The sequence below is a fragment of the Alexandromys fortis genome, unplaced genomic scaffold (genome assembly GCF_014885135.2).
Source record: "Alexandromys fortis isolate MF-2015 unplaced genomic scaffold, M_Fortis_MF-2015_v1.1 scaffold_121, whole genome shotgun sequence".
NCBI classification, from domain to species: domain Eukaryota; kingdom Metazoa; phylum Chordata; class Mammalia; order Rodentia; family Cricetidae; genus Alexandromys; species Alexandromys fortis.
This window is the reverse complement of record NW_026068037.1, coordinates 4,237,069-4,261,381: the sequence shown is the minus strand read 5'-3', so window position 1 is coordinate 4,261,381 and position 24,313 is coordinate 4,237,069. Positions and strand designations below refer to the sequence as shown.

The 24,313-nt window shown below is 40.2% G+C and overlaps 1 protein-coding gene across 1 annotated transcript in view; it reads right to left on the bottom strand.

Moving 5' to 3' along the window:
- The window catches only part of Kcnh8 (potassium voltage-gated channel subfamily H member 8), a 462,775-nt gene that overhangs the window by 269,942 nt on the left and 168,520 nt on the right, over positions 1-24,313 (bottom strand). Inside the window, exon 3 of the mRNA XM_050165081.1 lies at positions 1,843-1,943. Within this exon, the coding sequence (XP_050021038.1) occupies positions 1,843-1,943 (101 nt within the window). The remainder of the gene's footprint in view (positions 1-1,842; positions 1,944-24,313) is intronic.

The window sequence follows — 24,313 nt, the reverse complement described above, 5'->3', positions numbered from 1 at the left end:
GTGTTAACACATCTGTATTTCCTGATGAAATGAGGAGGTGGGAAACATTGTGATGCTATTTTCTGGTCCTCATGTAAGTGACTGAGGTATGTGAATATCTTTTTGTCAAGTAAGGTGTCATTACAAAGATGAAAATGTAAATGCACATCTCCATGAATTTGAATATACATAAAATATTGATTAAGCACTATCAATTGCTGAGAGTTGCTGGTTACAAGGGGCCATGAGAATGTACAGCACTGAAAACCAGTATTTAACAGTCAACCCACCAGATGTATAAGTCCTGTTGTGGAGCCCCACCAGCAATGCTGTAAGATCACGGGTTCCGGAAAGTAGTTGCTTCTGTCTATAATTTCTCTCATGAGCTACTTCATTTCTTCCCTGCATACAGCTTTGGGTGTTTTCCCACTGCTTGTGTGTTTGTCTCATGAAAATATTCCATCTATTGGACACACATACAGCTGTGGATAATGAGGAAGATGGTTTCTGCTTAACTGCATAATTTTGATGAATAGAAATAATACTAGAATATTTTACATTACTCAGCAGTCATAGGATTACCAGTCAGAAAGACAGTCTTTTACACAGACAGGTAATTTTAGACTCCAGAACAAATTCAAACAGGCTAGTTGCCCCCGGAGACAAATATCTGGTTGCCCCTAGATTCAAATACCTGAGATCATTTTCCAAGGTATTGTTTGTTGCTGATTCGAGGCCAGAGCTTGAAGGAACTTCAGTCTGCACATACTTCCTACCACTCGAAGTCCAGATAATTTATTGTTATTGTTAAGTCTTTAATTCCAATGTCATTCTCTGTCTGGGAACCCTAACCATTTGAGCTACATGCATGGCTAAGTGTTACTCATGGTACAGTCAATGTGACCTCCCCTGCCTAAGATAAACTACATGACTTATCATATGTTATAAGAAGAGGACCCTAAGAAAGAGATATATGGATCTACATAGAAAGGAGAAAAAGATAAGATCTCCTGAGTAAATTGGGAGTTGGGGGTGGGGGAGGGTAGACGAGGAAAGGGAGGAAGGGAGGGAAGCAGAAAAATATATATAGCTCGATAAAAAAGAATGGATCAGGCCCTGAAAACTTAACTTATAATTGTCTCGTTTTTGCTAGAAAGGAATGTGGTGAGAAGAGAAAGAGAGTGAAGGAGTGGTGTGTAGGGCTATGAGGAAGGCAGCAGTGGAGAGAGAGCCAAGTGTGAGAGAAGAACAAGAATAGTACGAGAAGGTGAGCGAGTGAGCAAGTGTGAGAGCGAGTATTGCTGAGAGTAGATGTGTATGGAAAGAGAGATATGCAGTTGTATGTAAAAGGATGTTGTAACTGAATATAGAATATGTAACTGTGCAGGAGAGAGGTGCATGTATATAAAGAAAGATCTATTTGTATGTAAAGAGATGCAACAGAAGAGAGATTGCTGTAGGAGGCCAATAGAGGTCATCAAGAAAGAGAAATTATATCAGTTGAAATAAAAGAGAAGGTTACCATCAGGAAGATGTGTGCTTGCTCCTTTTTTTTTTTTTTTTTTTTTTTTTTGGTTACCAGCAGAAAGTATAAGATTTCTCATTTTTCCCCTCAGACAGAAACATCTAGCAACTCTCACATAAGAATTTTTGTAAGCCTTCACTACTCTGATGTTTTCTTTTTACAACCCTGGAGCAGATCTAGGAGCTGGCCTCTCCATATGCATTAACCAACAGTTATCAAAAGGGCATTTTTTTCTTTTCCATATATTTGAGTGAACAATTTCAAACTGTTTTGCTAGGAATTTATGTTTTAAGAAAACCAAATGTACCTTCTTTTTTATCTTCTGAAGTAATCTTCACTTTAGTATCTGTTATATCTTTGAAAGAAGCCAGAAAAAGGACCACATCTCCTTTTTCATTCTTTATAGGAACAATATCCAATAGGCACCAAAACGGAGACCCTGCAAAGGCAAAAGAAGTGTGAGTCAGCCTCCTAGTTCAGCTATGAAAGTCCAGTTGGTAATCCCAAAGAGCCCTTGCTCTTCTCATCTACCCCACCGTCTCATGGTGGATCTTCAATAAAGACTTTTGCTTGGTGGGAGTTTATTAGAGGCATGGCCAATTTCAAACCAATGATGATTTACTAGGATGAATAAATTCAAATAAAAAGGAATGGAAAACACCAACTTTTTTTTTTAGACTATCACCAAGGTATAATCTTTATTAAATTAATGGATCTAGACATCAATCATAGGGGTGACTAATATCTCAGGAAGAAAAATGCATAGATATTGTATTCCTCCTAATGAAAGAATACAGCACATGATCTATAAAATGATCTTGCACAAAAACACAACCTAGAAATGGAAGGCTGGGAGGAGGCGGAAACTTTTTTTTTCTTATTCTCAATAAAAAAAAAAAAGAAGAAGGAAAGAAATCCAGATCCTTTAACAGCTTGCTTTGTTCTATATCTGGATAGTTACCTCCCTATAATGGAAAACACCAACTTTGAGAGATGACGCCATGCCTCTTACACCCTCCCCTTACACCACTGTGTTGTTTTATGTTATTGACACCTATACTGCCACCTTAGTAACTCTTCAATGGTAGGAAGATTCATATTACACATAATACAACATTACACATCTCCATGTGTGGTTTATTTATAATAAGTGAATTTTTCTGTAATTATGCTGCGTCAAAGGAGGAAGAATGGCCCAAGGTGAATCTTCAAGTTGACTCCATTAGCTGTTTCCTTCCTTGGCTCCTCCCTTCCCTTTTCCCCTCTGCCTTCTCTTTGTCCTACCAGTGTGCAGAATAGATGTAGTCTCTTTACCTCCTGACTGCCAGGCCAGTTCCATGCACCTGTAGGCCAAAATTGCTCCCCAAAGATGCGTTCTCCAGACTATTCTACCACAGCAACAGAATAGTGAATAATACAGACAATAATAAAATTCAATTCCACTTTGGGAGTAGAAGAACCATAGCATAAAGATTCACATTCAAGGCCGTTGCACTCAGTGGACTCTGCATAATGTGAATATTCTTAAATATTTTTATTGATTTTTTCACATATGTATTTAATTTTTAATTATACTTTTTTTTCTTCTAAGTTAACTAGAATAACACTGTTTAAAATTATTTAAAATTGGGAGTCTTTCCCATAAATGCTCTAGCTTCAATAGGAACAAAAAGTTATCAGGTCATAGCATCAGATCCTAGAGAAAGTAATATTTTCTTGGGCTAGAGGGATAACTGGGCAGTTAAGATGGCTCTGCACACTCTCTGTGATAGCTCTATCACAGTGAATTCAACCTCCTGTAGCTATAGTAACTAAAGGCTATTCCACAGTGGGCAACTACTTTCCAGAAAGAGTGATCCAGGCCCAGGCACATAAATCTCTCATGGGCCAATGCTAGAAGTTACTAAGTCACTCAGCCTTGAATTCAGAGAGGCAAGTGATTCTTAAGAAGAGGGTTAGCGTGTCAGTTTTAACTCTGGCTGGATATAGCAACAGTAATTACCATGTAGGTCAGAAATGCCAAAATAAACAAGGCTCTGCCAGGATTTCAGTTAATAATATCTTTAATTTCCAAGGATAAATACAACTGATGGAGATAAGTAGAGTTTATACTTTCAATGGCAAAATATACTTTGGAACTGGATAAATAGTTACCTTGGGTAACAACGGTGTAAGGGAATTTGACTTGTTAGAAGACAACTCACTGTGTGCTTTCTGTATACACCGTCATGGTTTGAATACGCAATGTACATCAGTAGCTCTTGTGTTTAATATTTGATCCTTTGATGATGTGTTATTTTGTGACATTTTGGAAATCGTAGGAGGTGGATGTTGTTAGAGAAAGTGAGTCACTGGGGTGGTCCTTGAAGGTTGTGCATATTCTTTTTGCTCCTGATCCAGATGGCATGACTAGTGTATCTCACATACCCTAATGATCATTGTGTTTTACCCTTCAACAAGCCAGGAAGCTAGAGAATCAGCCATTTTTAAACTGTTAACTAAAATAATTTTTTTTTATTTTATTGAGAATAAGAAAAAAAAGTTTCCGCCTCCTCCCAGCCTCCCATTTCCCTCCCCCTCCCCCCACTCTTCTCCCTCNTTCCCTGCCTTTTTGTTCTTCAAGTTTAATAGGTCAAATATTCTGTCCCATTCAGGTGAATATGTAATATCTGGCAAAAGCAAAAACTAAGGATTAAGTACTAAACATATAGCTATGGTTTAGTCATTTAATCCACACAGGTAGAAAATGAGTGGTCTTGCTCATTTTGATCTATACTGTCATGATGAAGAAGATTTTAGCCATTCAATATATCACAAATTCTTAGAGTAAAATATGAATGATACTTAATTCTCTATTTCTATTTTAAATATGATCTTGAGTAGAACTTAATAATGGCTATGTGTTTAACTGTAACTATACATATAATACCCTGAGTACTAACAGCATCAATGTCAAATGACCTGAGTAACATGGTCTCCATTAAGACTTACATTTTCTGTTCTCTGAAAACATTTCATATTGACTGAATGCTAGAGTGAGATATTGGCCAGTCTTAGAAGTTATTCCTAGTGTGAAAGAAGGCAGAAAGACTCCCTTTGATGGCAGCTGGGGATTGAGGGGGGGTAAAGCTTCATGTCTTTCTCAGAAAGCAAAAGATAGTGATGGGAGTCCTTTAGGTTTTGCAAGAAGTCTGTCGCTGCTTTTTCCTTGTTCTGGCTTTACCAGTTCTCACTTCTTTCTCTGAAGCATTCTGCCTAACTCTAGTTTTCCTCTCATGCTTCAATAGTAAGCCCTGAGAACACCATGCCTCCCTCAAACCCAAAAAGATTCCTGCTTTCCTGCAGAACAAGTATAGCTTTTTATACTTCTCAAAATGTAAGGTCTGTTTTCCAGTGACTGCAAGGAGGGGCAAGAGTGACCTGGATAAGGATGATGAGCAGAACTAATGAAAGTACAGCCTTAAAAAGGAGAAGGTCCTTGGAGAAGCCGTAGCTGCTTAGGAGGCTCGCCTCTCCTGCACCTCCCAGTCCCTACCACCCGTGGTAAAACTGCAGCAGGGATGAAAGTAATGACTTTTTAGAAAAACAAGAGGTAAAATCTTCACCTTTTTGTGAACTGCCTATCTCTAGTGAAGTTTATGTGTGTATAAGTGTTCATTCTTAACTTTTTAATTTACCATGACTGGAAACCTTACCTTTCAAATACCCCAGGATGCCAAGGCCTCAGAACTTGTGAAATAGTAAAAGTGAGGCTAGGCATAAATCAAACTAGTTAGAGACTACTATGAATTGAACAGTGGCTAAAAATAACCTTCAATTTAATGTTTATTGAAAACTGAGGAGAGTTGTCATTAGCAGTTGTTTAAATTATTTTTTTTCACTGAAAAATGAATATGACTGATGTGGGAGTGTCATATATCAATCTGTTGATTTCATTGGTTAATTAAAGAAACTGCTTGCCCTGATAGGTTAAAACATAGGTGGGAGGAGTAAACAGGAGGAAGAGGAAGTGAGGTAAGACTCCTCAGACAGACTCAACAGCTCTGCTCTCTGGAGCAGAGATGCCAGGCTCTGCTCTCCCATGTAGCTCAGACCCAGGATGGATGTAGGCTAGAATCTTCCTGGTAAGCGCACCTTGGGGTACCTACACACATTATTAGAAATGGGCTAGTCCAGGTGCGAGAGTTAGCCAAGAAGAGGCTGGATATAATGGGCAAGCAGTGTTTAAAAGAATACAGTTTGTGTGTTGTTATTTCGGGCATGAGCTAGCAGGTGGCTCGGGTGCTGGGGACGCAGCCCCGCCGCACCTATTTCAACATATGCCTCACCAGTTAGATGCTAGAGCACTTATTAACATGCATGAGGCCTAGGTTTTCACTTAATTTAAAAGGACTAGAGCATAACATCAAATATTAATGGTGGTAGACTGTGGAGTTTAGTTATTCTTTCAGGAGTTTTGTTTGGGGATTTTCTAGAATATAAATAAAGGAATATATAGACAAATTCTGACCACTTAAGAGGTTAAAGAAAGAAATGAAAGAGTTCAAGACTGAATCACCAAGATATTTGAGCCCTGCCTACATAAAGGTCATTTCTTAATGTGCTCTTTGAAGTTATACAAGTTCAAATAAGTTCCTTGTAGAACTCTGAGAAAAGGTCTACTTTTAATTGGGCTGGGGAAAAAGGAAGGAAGGAAGGAAGGAAGGGAGGGAGGGAGGGAGGGAAGGAAGGAAGACTAGTTATGTGTTTGGGTTTTTGTTTGTTTGTTTGTGTTTTACTCCAAGTTTCCTTAATTCTTAAGTAAGAAATAACAGCAAAAATAAAAACTTTCTTCCTTTTCAAGGAGGAGGAGATATAACCACCCCTTAGCAATTCCAATCATTAGGAGAAAGAGGAGTTGGGGAAACTGAGAACAAAAACAAATCCCCAAGATATGACTTTTAGCCTAGAGTTCTATCATCCCCATTGAACAGATCATTCTCCAAACTATAGATTAGCACATCTACAATTGCTTAAAATCAAAGATTAATGCAGATAACACAGAATTTCTATGTACAGTTAATCATGCATTTAGCATGATTCACAAGGAAACTTGAATTTACAATACATCAGTGTCTTCAGATTATCACATACATGAAGAACTAGTGGTAACTGTCATTTCCTAAGCTTGTATCATGTTCTGTATACCACACCATATATACATTTCACAAATCTCGTCTAAGCATCTCACTGGTCAGTCTAACCAATTCTTAGCATACTCTGTAGCTGTGGAGGTTGAGGTGTAGACTAGTCCTTGGAGTCATAGAGCCAGTAAGTACATAGATGCATATTTGTACACAAGGCTCCCCAAGCTTACTTTATTATGCTATGCTGATGATTCTACTTCATGAAAAACACTTTAAGGGACAAATTTTCTTTTCCATTTCTTCACTTTATAAATGCTGCAGTTTAGGAGGAAAAGGAAAGGCTCTGTACTATCAACAAATTCCACTTACAACCTCAAAGGAAGAGAAGGGCCTCTGTGTAAAATTTATTCTGTTTCAGTTTTGAGATTCAGCTTTATTAAGGTGCACACAGTTTTAAATCTTGAATTTGCATATTGGATGAGATAGTAGGATTACAAAAAAAACCAATGCTGGTACAACTTCAAGACAGGGCAAGTACCATGCTTGCAGTGTAGCTTCCTATGCAGAATGCAGCTCAGCAGTGGGACATCTATCAACACAAAGTCTTGACCAGACCTCACCACCCCCTGAAGTTCTACTTCTTCCATATGGGGGAAGCTTCAGCAATTGTGCTGTGCTTACAATGGTCATTGTCCATATGACATGCGTCAGCACACCCTGAACTCCTAAGACTGGAGTGACAAGGGGAAGGAGCTGCAGCTCACCCAGGAACTATGGACTGAGCTTCTCAGTGGTGATCTGGAGAAGAGATCATATGTGACTGATAAATATTAGAGAACAGAAAATGGTTTAAAGGTTTGATTTCATAACAGAACAAGCCACAGAGATGGTCTCATTCCCTTGATATTTGACTTTAAGAAAACAATTTAAGATTTTATGAGGCTTGCAGTTCCCCTGAGTAAGAATCTGACTTAAATAATAATTTGAGGATTAAGTTAATATTCTTCAACTGCATAAGGCTTTGGTTAGAAGAATCTATGGTCTTATCAGAACAATGCTAACAACCAATAAACAGACATAATGCTTATGCAAATGCATCATGAAAAACACAGACTAGGATTCTTTAGGATCCCAAAAATCATTTGGAGATTACATTGAGAGCAACTGGACATGAAGCTATTTGTTCATTCATCTGATATTTATTGACTATTTCCCATGGCAGACACTATTCTAGGTCTTTGATTATACCAAATAATGGAAGATAATAGATCTTTGTTGCAAGCTCTGAAAGAATTGACATTCATCTTTGGAGAGAAATACAGGAAATTATTACTGTGAAAAATAGATAAATTATATAGTTTGTTAAATGCTACAGGAGAAAAAATATGTCAAGAGGAGATGTGTGACTTGGAAGAGTTTGTAGGATGGTGTAGCAATTCTTTCTTGCTCTGTGTGTCTGTGTGCACGTGTGTGTGTGAGTGTGTGTGTATTGTATTTGTGGAGTCTGAGTGTGTGTGGTACATACAAATGAATGCTTGGTTGAAGAATCCAAAGTACTGTGTAAGAAGCAGAGATGTCTAATGAGAATTGAAAACATGAAAGTAATGGTTGAAACTGGGTTGGTAAGAATCATACAATGATTCTCACTGTATAAATATATGATTACTGTTTTACATGGCATTTAGCACCTCCCAAGAACACACACTAAACCTGACAACACACACACGAAACATTTGTTCCATTGTACAAACTCAATTCCTGGTGAAGACTGGGGAATGCCTCACCAGATTGTCCTAGTCACAACTTGGCAGGCAGCTAAGGCTGAACAGTCAGTCATCTTCCACAGCGTCCAGCCCCTCCAGAAACACAGCACATGCTTCACCAGAAATAAAGGCAAAACCCAGTGTTCAGAAAAGCTTTGTTTTATCCACAGCACTCTGATGACATTACCTTTAAATTCATTATCTGACATCAAACAGACAGTTTTGCAAATAGTAAATTTATGCATAATATCTTCTTTCTGATCCCAAGCTTTCCTCCCACAGAGGGAAAAAAAACAAACAATCCAGCATGCACTTTCCAAAAGAAAATAAAAACTGTAGAAAGTAGAGAGGATTCCATTGTGATGATCAACTTCAGAGGTGGGGTTATTCACCTGTCAAGGTCAGCAAATGCACTATATATAGTGTACCAAATAGTAAAAAATTCATTCATGAAGTTAGGCTGGGTTTTCATTCAGCTACTCGACTAGCCACAGAAAATAGGGAACCTGGGAGCATGGTTATTTTCTAATAAATCTTCATTTATGAAAGCAAGTAGCCTCCAAGTACTATCCATGTGTATATCATAATGTATCATGATATAGAACCACGATATCATGATATAGAAGCCTACAGACTAATGAGTTTGGCATAGTATGAATTATTAATAAGCTTTGAATAGTATAAGTTGGAGCCTCTATTTCCTTCACTCCCCCAATCCACTTGGCCCCAGGCTCGCTGGCCATTCCCCCCTCCCCCCCCCGTCCTTATCCTCCAAACCACACAATCTTACACATGTTTTCCTTATCTCTCCATACCTCTTCAATATAGTGCTTGAAGTTCTAGCAGTAGCAATAAGACAACAAAAGGGGATCAAGGGGATTCGTATTGGAAAGGAAGAAGTTAAGCTTTCATTATTTGCAGATGATATGATAGTATACATAAGCGACCCCAAAAACTCCACCAAAGAACTCCTACAGCTGATAAACACCTTTAGTAATGTGGCAGGATACAAGATCAACTCCAAAAAATCAGTTGCCTTCCTATACACTAAGGATAAAGAAACAGAGAGGGAAATCAGAGAAGCATCACCTTTCACGATAGCCACAAAGAGCATAAAATATCTTGGGGTAACCCTGACCAAGGAAGTGAAAGATCTATTTGACAAGAACTTTAAGACTTTGAAGAAAGAAATAGAAGAGGACACCAGAAAATGGAAGGATCTCCCTTGCTCTTGGATTGGGAGGATCAACATAGTAAAAATGGCAATTCTACCAAAAGCAATCTATAGATTCAATGCAATCCCCATCAAAATCCCATCAAAATTCTTCACAGATCTGGAGAAGACAATAATCAACTTTATATGGAAAAACAAAAAACCCAGGATAGCCAAAACAATCTTATACAATAAAGGAACGTCTGGAGGCATTACCATCCCTGACTTCAAACTCTATTACAGAGCTACAGTATTGAAAACAGCTTGGTATTGGCATAAAAACAGAGAAGTCGACCAATGGAATCGAATAGAAGACCCTGACTTTAACCCACAAACATATGAACACCTGATTTTCGATAAAGGAGCTAAAAGTATACAATGGAAAAAAGAGAGCATCTTCAACAAATTGTGCTGGCAAAACTGGATGTCAATCTGTAGAAGAATGAAAATAGACCCATATCTATCACCATGCACAAAACTCAAGTCCAAGTGGGTGAAAGACCTCAATATCAGTCCAAACACACTGAACCTGATTGAAGAGAAAGTGGGAAGTACTCTACAACACGTGGGCACAGGAGACCACTTCCTACGTATAACCCCAGCAGCACAGACAGTAAGGGCCTCATTGAATAAATGGGACCTCCTGAGACTGAGAAGCTTCTGTAAAGCAAAGGACACTGTCGCTAAGACAGAAAGGCAACCCACTGACTGGGAGAAGATCTTCACCAACCCCACAACTGACAAAGGTCTGATCTCCAAAATATATAAAGAACTCAAGAAACTAGACCGTAAAAGGCTAATCAACCCAATTATAAAATGGGGCACTGAGTTGAACAGAGATCTCTCAACAGAAGAAGTTCAAATGGCCAAAAGACACCTAAGGTCATGCTCAACTTCCTTAGCGATCAGGGAAATGCAAATCAAGACAACTTTAAGATACCATCTTACACCTGTCAGAATGGCGAAAATCAAAAACACCAATGATAGCCTTTGCTGGAGAGGTTGTGGAGAAAGGGGTACACTCATCCATTGCTGGTGGGAATGCAAACTTGTGCAACCACTCTGGAAAGCAGTGTGGAGGTTTCTCAGGAAATTTGGGATCAACCTACCCATGGACCCAGCAATACCACTCTTGGGAATATACCCAAGAGAGGCCTTATCACACAACAAAAGTATATGCTCTACTATGTTTATAGCAGCATTGTTTGTAATAGCCAGAACCTGGAAACAACCTAGATGCCCTTCAATTGAAGAATGGATGAAGAAAGTATGGAATATATACATATTAGAGTACTACTCAGCAGTAAAAAACAAGGACTTCTTGAAGTTTGCAGGCAAATGGATGGAAATAGAAAACACCATCCTGAGTGAGGTAAGCCAGACCCAAAAAGAGGAACATGGGATGTTCTCACTCATATTTGGTTTCTAGCCATAAATAAAGGACATTGAACCTATAATTCGGGTTCTTAGAGAAGCTAAATAAGAAGGAGAACCCAAAGAAAATCATATAGGCATCCTCCTGAATATTAAACTTCATCAGGCGATGAAAGGAGACAGAGACAGAGACCCACATTGGAGCACCGGACTGAAATCTCAAGGTCCAAATCAGGAGCAGAAGGAGAGAGAGCACAAGCAAGGAACTCAGGACCGCGAGGGGTGCACCCATACACTGAGACAATGGGGATGTTCTATCAGGAACTCACCAAGGCCAGCTGGCCTGGGTCTGAAAAAGCCTGGGTCAAAACTGGTCTCGCTGAACATAGCGGACAAGGAGGACTACTGAGACCTCAAGAACAATGGCAACGGGTTTTTGATTCTACTGGACCTATTGGTTTCGTGGGAGCCTAGGCAGTTTCGTGGATGCTCACCTTACTAGACCTGGATGGAGGTGGGTGGTCCTTGGACTTCCCACAGGGCAGAGAACCCTGATTGCTTTTTGGGCTGACGAGGGAGGGGGACTTGATTGGGGGAGGGGGAGGGAAAGGGGAGGCGGTGGTGGGGAAGAGACAGAAATCTTTAATTAATTAATAAAGAAATAAATAAATTATATAAAAAAACCCAATGGAACCTACCACTTGACTCAGGATCTTTGAGTTATTAACTCTGCAGTGGCTTGTATCCACCCTGTAGTACCCAACCCCTATACCCTTCTTTCTACCATTCTTAGAAGGACCTGTCTCAGACATCAAGGATGTCTTTCTGCTTTCTGTTCCTCTGAATCCCTCAGTCATAAAATACCTTTGCCTTTGCTTTGACTGACCTGGACACTAACATTTCTTCCCCAGTACTTGAGCTGTCTTAACCCAGGAGTTCTAAGACAGCCCAAAATCTAATTGGCCAGGCTCTGGCATCTGAATTATTCTCTTTAGTTTGTGCGATATGTAGATGACCTTCTCCTCTGTAGCCCATCCCTGTAAGTTAACCAGGCTGACACCGCTGCTCTAATACCTTTCTGTTTCACCCTATACAACACAGCTGTCCACGCCTCCGGTCACGTATTTGGAACTATTACTCCAATTCACAAGGCCATTACCCTATATAGTACACAGCCCATCATGAAAAGGGACATGTCAGGAGCAATGTGAGTTAGCTGGGATATGGCATCAGTGGTCAAGAAGCTGACAGGAAGTGAAGTGAGGCTACAAAAACTTTAAGACTCACACTTAGTGACCACTTTCTTCAGCAAGACTCGACTTCCTAAAGCTTGCTCAGTCTTCCAAAAGAACATCCCCAACAAGAGATAAAGTATTCACACTCATGAGCCTATGGATGATATTCCCATTCAAACCATAACCATGAGGAATGCAAGATGGAGGAAAGGGATTGGAAAATAAACTTAAAGAGACAGACTATGAACTGAGACAAGCTCATAGGTGGCTTTAAGCAACTGAAAAAGTTCATGTTCACCCATGAAGTAGGAGGAATTCACGAAAGTTTTGTTACAGGTAATCTGCATCTGCAGTGTAGGAAGATGGTCTTAAGTCAACAAGGAAAGAGAATATAAGTGGAGCAGATCTGGAGAGTGGCTAAGATGAATTTGTGTAACTCAAGTTCCACATTGAGAGAAACTGAACTACCAGGGGTGCAGAATGATAAGCCTCAGATTATGGGGCTTATGTAGTGAAACTGGCCTCAGGCTTTGGAAGGCAATAGAGGATGGAGAGTTGCAATGGCCACAAGAAGGCCTTAGCTAGCATCATGTATTTTTGTTTGCAGTTCTTCTTCATCTCTCCCATAGTACCACTTTGAAGGCTACTGCTAATACTTAGGGGCTCTCTGGACTTAGGGGCTCCCTTTCTAGGCTTCTAAGTTTGGCTCTGATGTCAGGAAAGCTCTGGAATTAAAAGCATCACTTTATGGGCAGGAATACAGAGATGAGCTAGGAGGCAAGTTGTCTAGGCTTTCATCAGCTTGTCCCAGAGTTGCTGGACTCCTCAGGGAGAAGGTTGTGGGTGAGAATCATATAAATGTCATGGTAAGATGGTAAGATTAGGAGATATATTAATTTCTTTTAAATGAAAACAGAAGAATCATTGGTATTAGACTCCAATCCTTTTCTATTTGAGAGTGTTTGCTTAATTAATAGGAGACATATACACAGACCAAGCCATCCACCTCAGCAATCTCCTGCAAAGGGTGAATAGTGGCTGATTCAAGCCAGTAAGGGGAGGAAAAGAAGGTTCCATGGCTGCGTGGGAACAAGCAGTGGGGGTATTAAGAGTTCCAGTGGCCTGAAAGTGGACACCTGAGGGCATTGGTTTGGAGAACCTATTGCTGAGGAGAATGAAAGAGAGACTGAAGAGACAAGAGAGAGAGAAAGGACTGTGGGTTGAGGCTGATAATAGGGAGGCTCCTTAGGATTACTTAATATTCTGGAAGAATAATCTAGTTTGAGCTTCATAGCTAACAGGGTTTTGTTTTCTTGCTTGGCTTAAACCATGTGGTCACCTTTAATCAAGATGACAGTAAAGTCAGTTGGCAAGATCCACCATTTCCAACCCTAGAAAAGGTGGTTATCAGCCATGTGGCTTCCTCCACCCCACAGGGTGGGGAGTGGGGGGAACATAGCCTCAAGATGGTGGCATGCCTCATCTTTAAGATTGCCTTTGTACTGACTTTTAATTAATGACCTCTATGTTACGAGTTTTGAGTTCACCCTCTTGTTACATATTTTATAGATTTTTTTTTTTTTTGTTTTTCGAGACAGGATTTCTTTGTAGCTTTGGTGCCTGTCCCAGAACTAGCTCTTGTAGACCAGGCTGGCCTCGAACTCCCAGAGATCCGCCTGCTTCTGCCTCCCGAGTGCTGGGATTAAAGGCGTGTGCCACCACCACTCGGCCCTTATTTTATAGATTTTTTAACCATACCCAAGATACTTAAAATATAGATGTAAAGAAAGTTTACATAAAAGTGTTAAAAATCTTGAGATGAGGTTCAAACCTTAGCAAAAGTTTTAAAAAGTTAAACTAAACCCAAAAGATTTTGGAAAGAGTAATAATAATCCCCTCAGGAAAAAGTCTATCATTTAGCCTTGTTTTCCTCTTATTTCTCTGTCACATAGTCACTGGCTTGCCTAATATAGGAAAGATTCATTTAAACAAGTATGCTTGTGTTTAGAGGAGGGAAACCATACCTAAACTCCAGAGCCAACTTTTTATTGAAGTGAGACAGCATAAAGTAAGAGTCTAATGCCACTCACACCTAAGACACCAGAATCCCTGTGAAACTGAATCCAGTAAGCTGAAAGCAAAGAAGGCTTAGAAATAGGAAATTTCTGAGTCCTGGCTGTAGGACGCTGCAGGAATGTTAGCTGAGAGAAGCAGCACAGGCAAGGAATGGAGGAGTGTGTGTGCAAGCTGCACTTGGCCTATTCCTTTGCTCTCTTCCCCTCCTTCTAGGTCCTGGCGCCCTCTTCAAAACAACCTTGTAGATCCATCACCCATATCTTAAAATACAGGACATTTACACAGTGTGGTGGGGAGACAAGAAAAAAACAAAGGGTGATTGTAATGGTGTAAAAAGAAAGCTTAAATTTAGGTAAAGGGAAATCTCTTTCTATTTCCCTATTTACTTGCAGTATTTTAAAGGTTGCAAATGATATTGGGATCCAGGGTACTCTTAGGCAGACATTTGGATTCATTATCTAAGGTATATTGAGAACAAATTCAATGACAAAAGTGAAAAAGTGCAGTGTTCTTCAGGTCAGGTGTCAGGTAGAGACTGGAGATGTTCTAAGAGGCATCCCAAAGGAAATGAGAGGATACGGAGGACAGTGCTCCCTTGGGGAACATGAAGGAAAATGTCATTGCAGACTGTACTAAAGAGTGTCCCCAGGACTCAGGAAGGACCGGAGGAAGACACAAACCACTCAGTGAGTGAGACATCGTGGCAGTCAACTGGGGTCAGAGGCTTACTCTGGCTAAGCCCAAGGGGAGACTCAGCGCCTGGTACCAGGGCTTTCGTGGAGGCCCGAAGGCAAGAATGAAAATGGAGCTAGAGGAAGGGGAGTCGCATCCTATGGAATAGGTCAGGAATAGGATCACAAAAGCCAGGAGGACCTAAAGGAACTGTGTGATGATGGAAGTTACAAAATAATCCCACACTAGTTCAGAACTACATATAATAAAGGGTTATTTATTTAGGGCAGACACACTGATCACTGTCCTAGATCACAGTCCTCTGCACAAACAGGGAACAGGAACAAAGTCAAGCAGCTGGAAGCAAGAGTCAGCAACAAGAGAGTGCAGCCAAGCTTTACAGCTACATTTGTAGTGTAACAGAGGATGCCCAAATGGTATCTTAAAAGCTATTGGCTGAAGGACTATCCACAGCAAGTCCCCCTTTTGTTTAAATAAGAGAGTTCCAAATCCAATACAAAGCTATATACACTAGGAACAGGTATCAGGTATAAGATTAGAATTACAACCAGCATAAACAATTAAAACAAGAAACATATGCTAAATATTTTAATAAATATTCTATCATAAAGAATCTAAGTTTTATATTAGAAAAGGCTTTGCTAGATCATAAGGTAACTATGACTATCTAATCTTCAACCCAATTGAGGGCCCGAGAAGGGAGATAATATTACTTGAGTACACAGGAAATGCAACCAAGCAGCTTCTAAAATGTGCTGTAGATGACAGAGACAACTGGCTACCTGAGCAATCACCCAAAGTCTCATTTGCAATATTGAAGCAAAAAAACTTTGGCTAAGACCTAGAGAACCTGACAGACCATGTTTAGAAGCAGGAAAATTTTCAAAACCATCTTATCCTGTCTTGGCAAGGTTTGGCAGTCTTTTTTTCTTGTATCCTGCTTGTCCAGTCTAGACATTGTGCACTTTGTCAGTGGTTGAGGCATGGGCAGTTCCTTGTCCAGAGGCCAGTTGTGCCAAGAAGAAAAAAAAAAAAAAAAACTCCAAGTGGAATGTCTTTGGTGCTCAACACCCTCTAGGGAAAAGATAAGTGCTGCCAGGAGCAATCGTATCTCACATCAACAGAATCCTAAGTTATTTAAATGTCATGTTCTCTAGATCTTTGAAGTGGTTAAAGGTTACCTATCTATGCAGAATACAATCTCTACATATCTAAAAAACCTAGTTAGCCTGACTAAAAGTATAACAAGCATGAATGACTATTGACATATAATACTTAATACATAGTGATTAAGACGTCATATCAGACTATCAAACAATGTTTAAACAACTGTGCAGTAAAAGAGGATAATGATTTCAAAATATAAATATGAATAAATATCTTAATCAGTGTAACATGAGGAACTGGCTTGTTGGGGTTTTTGTCCTGCGTGGTATCCCTAGCTGTTTAGCCACAAAAAAAATCACACATAGGTCTCCATAAATTATAAGCTGTTTGGCCCATTAGCTCTAGCCTCTCACTGGCTAACTCTCACATCTTGATTAACCCGTTTTTCTTATTTTTGTTAGCCATGTGGCTCAGTACCTTTTTCAGTGGGGCAGATCACATCCTGCTGCTTCGATGGTCTGGGCAGGAAAGGGAGTAATCAACTTCCTCCTTCCCAGAATTTTCCTGTTCTCATTACATCATTTCAACTTCCTGTCTGGTTTCCCGCCTATACTTCCTGCCTGGCCAATCAGTGTTTATTTAAGACATGATTGACAGAATACAGACAATTCTCCCTCACCAAATAAGAGCTAGAAATATGTAATACAATATGATAAATATATCCTAAAATTGTATCAATATACAAAATGTATTAAACAGAGGTAGAAACATGATGCATACAATCTGACAAAATAACTTTGCATAGTTATGATAAAAGATAAAGTACATATAAATATTGTAACTGTAATTCTTGATTGATACCTGTTTTGTTATATGTAATTTTACTATGTTAAAATTAAAATCTTTCTTTTTATTTAAACAGAAAAGGGGAGGTAATGTGGGATTCTCCTCTGCATGCTGTGAATACCATTGATTAATAAAGAAACTATCTTAGGGCTGCGTAGAGTAGAACATAGGTAGGCGGCGAAAAGAAAACTAAATGCTGGGAGAAAGAAGGCCAAGTCAGGAGAAGCCATGTAGCCCTGCCAGAGACAGACGCTGGACTGAACTTTACCTGGTAAGCCATAGCCACATGGCAATACACAGATGGGTCAGTTTAGGATATCTCTTAGCCAGAAATATGTATAAGCTATTGGGCAAACAGTATTGCAAATAATATGGTTTCTGTGTGATTAATATGGGGCAGGACGGAAACCTATTACAATAACTATGGAATTCATGAAGAACAGAAAGTGAGGAAGAAAATGTACTTTCAGGAGGAGAAGGCAGGAAAGGACCATAATAGTCTGGGTGGGGCTAAGGAAATTACAGTACTGCAGCTCCAAGGGTTGGTGGGACAGTGTGGGGTCAGATGAAGAGGGCCAGACATAGCTTTAAAGGTCATGTCTTGGGGTTACCTCTGCCTGAAGGGGGAAATTGCCAAATTACCACTGGTGGATGGGGTGCCTAAAAATTGCTGAGCCAGATGAGTCTGCCTCAGGTGCACTGGAGATGAGGAATAGGGTCCCAGTCAGGCTCATACCCTGAGCTGGAGTGAAAGTACCAAGAAAGCTCATCTGAGTCAAGGTAAGTGTTATACCTCTGAGGGAAAATCATCCTGGTAGTTGGGCAGCCTTCAAGGTAAGGATGTATCTGAGGCTCCCAAGTCCCCCTCTGTTCTGCGGAGGATCTTTCTTTCTCTATATGTTTCCTCACTCCTAATGATGGCCTTTCTTCATTGACTGATTCTGTCTAAGATTCTCCCTTCTCCTATTTGTGCTTAAAATTATTCTGGCTTTTAATTCTTTAACTGGTAGAGAAAGCAAATCTGATCAAGACACCTATGCAGCAGCACTTCTACTAAGTCCACATAGAAAAAGTAACTACACAAGCCAGTCCAAAGTCCTAACTCACAAAACTGCAACATATGATAATAAATATTTTAAGTAACCAAACTGCAAAATGGCATAGTATACAGAAGTAGATACCTGGGTCAGTACATAGACTCTACCTTTTCTGTTAATCAATCTCTGAGCTGTAAACACTTCACAGAAAATAGCTTTCAAGGTCTCATTTTCAGTTGTTTTTAGGACAACAAAATGAAGGCGTAAGTCACAAACAATGCCACACCAGTTTGGAATTATGATTAATAGGGTGGTATTTATTTAAAGAGGAAAAAACTTACAGATCACTGTCCCAGACAACAGCCCTCTGAGCAACCAGGAAGGGAGTCTAGTCATTGGCGGAGCAGGAAGTGAAGAGAGTGAGCTAAGGAAGTAGATGCTTTTTTAAAGGGAGAGAAACCACGGGCTGGTATCTCAGCAGCTATTGGTTGGAGGGGCAGAAGGACCTCCCGCAACACCTCCCCCTTTTGTTTAAGTAAGAGAGTTCTAAACGTACTACAAAATTAGATACAATAAGTACAAATATTCTATTCTAACTAGCTTAGGTCTTGTATAATAAATAACTTGGCCAAGTCATGAGAGAAAAGTAACTACATTTATATAGTCTTCAACCCCATCGAAGATCTGAGAAGGGAAATAATGTTACCTGGGTAATTAGGAAGTTCAGTAAAACAACTTCCAAAACATGCAACAAATCACAGAGACAACTAGCTACCTGGGCAATCACCCAAAGTCATGTTTGCAGTGTTGAAGCAACCAATTTTGGCTAAGGCCTAACATAACTGACATACCATTTTCAAAGGCAAGCAACTTTTCAAAACTATCTTACCCTGTCTTGGCAGGATATGACAGTCCTGTTTTATCCATTGATGCATGCTCTGTATCTCTGTCAGTGGTTGAGGTATGGGCATTTCTTTGCCCCAAGGCCAGTACTGCCAAAAAGAAAGGCTTCAGGTGGTGTGTCTTTGGTGCTCAACATTCTCTCGGGAATAGAGCGGTGTTGCCCAGATGTGTGGACAACTGAATCCACTGAAAGCCTGAGAAAGCTTGGGAAAGAGTAAAGCATGCATGTTTTCTTGGTAGCAACAATTTTTTGGGTCTACTCTGCTTGCTAGAGGCAAGCAAGTGCTCTCATCTAAGAGAGGCTTTCTGACTCAGCTTTAGCTGCAAAACCCTACAGCTCATTAAAAGGTCCTGCCACAAAACACTTAAACGATGTTGACAAAAAGCTGAACACATGCTTTTCGGTTTTCAGCTGTAGCAGGAAAAAAGCTGTGCTGTTTAAAAATGCCGGCTTTCTGGGCCATCCTGCCAGGGCAAACTCTGACTGAGGCAGGAGGGCCAACTACCGAGAGAGGACTTGATGCTGTCTGTTGTAGCTCGCTGGCTGGCAGGGACCTTGAAACGCCATAGAATTGTGGCTATAAACATGGCTACAGCCTGTATCTCTGCCATGAGGCTGGAAAGCTAAGGAATGGACTGGATCTACCTGGCAAAGCCACGGCTTTAATCCTACTCATATTGCTCAGTAATTTAAAGGCTCGTGTGGTCAGAAAAAGAGAGAAAGATACAGTAAAAAGAGATTCAAAGACAAAAAAAAAACTTTAAATAATTTACAGTGTGTTAAAAATATAGGCAAGCTAAAAATGCTTAAAAGTAAAAATAAGGAAGAGAGTTGTTGGGTGCTGTAGTACACACCTTAATCCCAACACTTGGAAGGCAGAGGGAGATTGACCTCTGTGACTTCAAGGTATGGTAGCATACGCCTTTAATCCCAATGCCTGGGAGGCAGAGACAGAAGGATCTCTGAGAGTTCAAGGACAGCCTGGTCTACAGAGTTATTCCAGGACAAAGATACAGAGAATATAAAACAAAAGTAAAAATAAATGAAATAGAGTTAAAATAAAGCTGCACAAAGATGGAAAATACACAGAGAATATTGATACTGTATGCTATTATGCTTTCTTTGAATTGTTTGAATGCTGAGGAAGGAGCAACAGCTGCCAAAAGATATTTGTTTATAAATGCTGCTGAACTAATCCATCGTAGAGATTTTGATGCCTTGACTTTGAAATTTGGATCTAAGGACATGATACTTTGGAAAGGAGTTTCTTTTTTTGTTTTCACAGAGGATGAGACCCTGTTCATTTCTTCTATTCCGATATGGTATGATGGACCACGCCCTCCTGAACGGTTGCTGTGAATACCTTCAGAAAATTGCTTCGCTCAACTGCCAACTGAGATGAAACTAGCACACAGGTTATACCATGAAAGACCTAATTAACGACGCCCCCATTCAGCAGGAAGCAGTTTGGAGAGAAAAAACTGCGCCCATGTTCCCAAATATGGTTTATAAATGTTCTTTTACATTTAAAGGGGGATATGATATAGATATGAATAATTTGCATTAGTATAGATTTTGCTTTATTGATAGAGATTTAAGGTCAATTTTGAATGTATATAGGTTGTTAATGAATAATCATTAATAGTAGTTAAGCTTGTAGTTATGTTAGTTAAGATTTTCTAGATGTGCATAGATATATTTTAGATAGGCATTCTTCATATCTTTCAAAGGCTAGAGAATATGGCATTTTACATGTTTTAATAACTTAGGACTTTTCATGACAATGAGACACTCTGCTCCTGGCAGCACCAATCTACTTCAAGAGGAAGATGGGCATCGAAGAGGATCCTTATGGAGTTTGATAGCCATTTGGGCAAGAAACTGCTCTTGCCTGGACTATTGCATAAACTGGACACAGAGAACCCGCAGAGAGAGGACTGCTGAACTTGCCTAAAGGTGAGATGATCTTTCGGGGTTCCTGATTCATGAAAGAGTCTGCAAGACATTCTTCAGGACAAGCAGATAGTGACTGCCTTTGAAATTTCCTGCTTTGTGGAAATGTCTGCTGGAAACTATGGGCCTGTAGGCCGAAGATGGATGCCCCAACGGTACAGAGGAACTTTGGGTGACTGTCCAGGCAGCGAGATGTCTCTGTCATTTCTAGAGTTTGAAAGTTGCTTTTTTCTTGTGTGCTTAGGTAATATTGCTCTTTGATGGAGTTAAGAATAGTTAGCTATAGTTATGGTTTTCCTTAGTTATGATATAGATTATTGTAATTTTTACTTGATAACTGTTTTGTTATATGTAATTTTGCTATGTTAAAGTTAAAGCCTTCCTTTTTTTGTTTAAACATATAAAGGGGAAGTGATGTGGGAGTGTCATATATCAATCTGTTGATTTAATTGGTTAATTAAATAAACAAACTGCTTGCCCTGATAGGTTAAAACATAGGTGGGAGGAGTAAACAGGAGGAAGATGGGAGGAGTAAACAGAATGGAATGCTGGGAGGAAGAGGAAGTAAGCTCAGACCCGACAGCTCTGCTCTCTGGAGCAGAGACGCCATGCTCAGCTCTCCCGGGTAGACGAGATAGCTCTGCGCTCTGAGGCAGACACATGAAGCTCAGACCCCCGGTAAGCGCACCTTGGGGTGCTTACACACATTATTAGAAATGGGCTAAATTAATATGTGAGAATTAGCCTAGAAGAGGCTAGATAGAAATGGGCCAATCAGTCTTTAAATGAATACAGTTGGTGTGTTGTTATTTCGGGCATAAGATAGCAGGCAGCTGGGGTGCTGGGGACGCAGCCCCGCCGCTCCTATTTCAACAACAAAACTTTTTGGAGACCACCACAAACACTTTTAAATTTCAACAGAAATCTTCCTACAGTCCAGTCTCCTGGTTCTAGCCATATAAAAGTCTAAACATACTGTCATAAATGTTGTCCTGGATGATTTGGTTGTGGTGATGCCACAGTTGCATCTAGGCCAATTTCCCTGTTGTGGTAACCATTACAATTATACTGTGTTCTTCTTTTTTTCAGATTCTGGTGGGTAAACCATCTTGTCTTGCTACCATTTTGACCTCTCGAGGTTCCTCATTGTTAGAATACAGTATTTTTTGTTTTTGTCATCAAGACTGATTTCTAATTTTTTTGTTGAAATAGATTCCTGGTTGGCTTACCTTGTTGGTCTCTAAATGTCGTGTTTTTACATAACTAAAAATTATGTCCTCACAGATGTATCATGTACACTGTAGAAACTATGTTTTCCAATAAAAGTACATTCTTGTGGTTCATAAAATGTACATGTAAATGCATTGCCCTTTACTCTTTACTTTGGGCTGTTATACAGTACTAGCTACAAACCTATCTCTCAGTAATCAAACCGGGGAAGAAACACATACTACACATTTGAAATGTAAACCTTGAGAATAATTTGACATTCTGAAACCCCATTTTTCCTACTTTTCGATATTAAACATCAATTCTAAAGTACCTACAGGGTATAATAAAATATTCTAAAAACCTGTCACAGCACACAGACAGTCCTAGACATAAACTTAGTGTTAGAAGTAAGGAAAGTAATGAAATAGAAAGACGCATACACTGAAAACTTTAAAACATTGATAAAAGAAACTGATGAGGACACAAATGAATTAAAACACATCCCATGTGTATAATTCTGGAGTATCAGCTTTATTTGAGTGGCCATTTTTTAGAATGTAATATGCAGTTCCAATACAATCACTATAGACATCACAATGGCATTCTTCAAAGAAATAGTGAAGCCAACCCTAAAGATTAGATAGAGGTACTAAAGATCTAAAACCGTTAAGGTAATAATGATGAACAAAAGCCCAGTAAGGCTGGAATGCTGCAGATATCACTGCACCTAGTTGAATACTTAAAAGCCATAGCACGCAAAGCCATATGGTATTGCCGAGAGAGAGAGAGAGAGAGAGAGAGAGAGAGAGAGAGAGACAGAGAGACAGAGAGAGACAAAGTAGATTGCAAGAAAATACAGAATCAGGAAATAAAGCAAAATGTGTCGATGAAGAGGGAAGGAAGGAGAGAAGGGGAGGGAGGGAGGAAGAGGGAGAAGAGGAGGAAGAGAGGAGATGAAAAGGGAGGAAGAGGAAGAAGAGTGGGAGGAGTGGGGAAAGGAGGAGAAAGGAGAGTAAGAAAATTATTCTATCAAGCTTTCCTACTTATACATGCTAGTTTCAGAATATATGCATGTGTTTTATGAACAATATCACAAGCACAAAGCTAATGTCATAGAATTGCTGAGGTCTGAACACCTAGAGCAGAAGTTGTGCTAAGTAGGAGGCTAACTGGACCAACATATGGGAGACTGTGTGAGCACCACTTCCTGATGAAGGAGCCAGCTAGGGGCTATATCATGGGCAGCGGCTGTGAGTCAGTGCATATCCTTAAATGATGACAACCTGAACAAAATGAAGTTCAGTTTTGTCTCTTACAGGATGGTTTATATTCTTGGAAATGCAGTGAAAACCACCACCACTTGCACCTTGCAGTTTTGATGGAGGTGTTGCTTTCTATGTGTTGCTTTCATTGGTTAATTAATAAAGAAACTGCTTGGCCTTTGATAGGCCAGCCCTTAGGTGGGTGGAGTAGACAGAACAGAATGCTGGGAGAAAGAAGCCAAGTCAGGCAGTTGCCATGATTCTCCCACTCCAGACAGACGCAGGTTAAGGTTTTTCCTGGTAAGCCAGCTCGTGGCTCTACACAGAATATTAGAAATGGGTTAGATCAATATGTAAGAGCTAGCTAATAAGAGGTTAAAACTAATGGGCCAAGCAGTGAGAATGCTGGGAAAAAGAAGCTGAATCAAGGAGTTGCCATGGTTCTCCCGCTCCAGACAGACGCAGATTAAGATCCTCCCTGGTAAGCCAGCTCGTGGGCCACACAGAATATTAGAAATGGGTTAGAACAATATGTAAGAGCTAGCCAATAAGAGGCTACAGATAATGGGTCAGGCAGTGTTTAATAGAATACAGTTTCCGTGTAATTATTTCGGGCATAACCTAGCCATGTGGGCGGCCGGGTGCCTGGGACACAGCCCCGCTGCTCCTAATTCAACAGAGTGGCACCCGACGTGATGGGCTAAATCCACTTAAAAACCTGAGAAGGCGCTACTCTAAGGCTACCCACCCAGAGCAGTGAGCCTCAAGGTCCCCAGTAAGAGAGCCCGGCACCCTCAGCCTGGGCTCCAGGGGCTCCTGTGTTCTCCTGGATCCTGCACTGCCTGCCCCGTCCTTCCTTCTGTCCCTGGATCACTGGGCTACCAGTTTAGGTGCTGAAGAGTTCCATCTGGACGGGTGAGTGTGTGCTATCCAGGGGCGATAGTCCCGGAAGAGAGCACAAACCCCCCTCCCCCAGCTCCTTCTGCAGGGCTGCCTTTCTTATACACG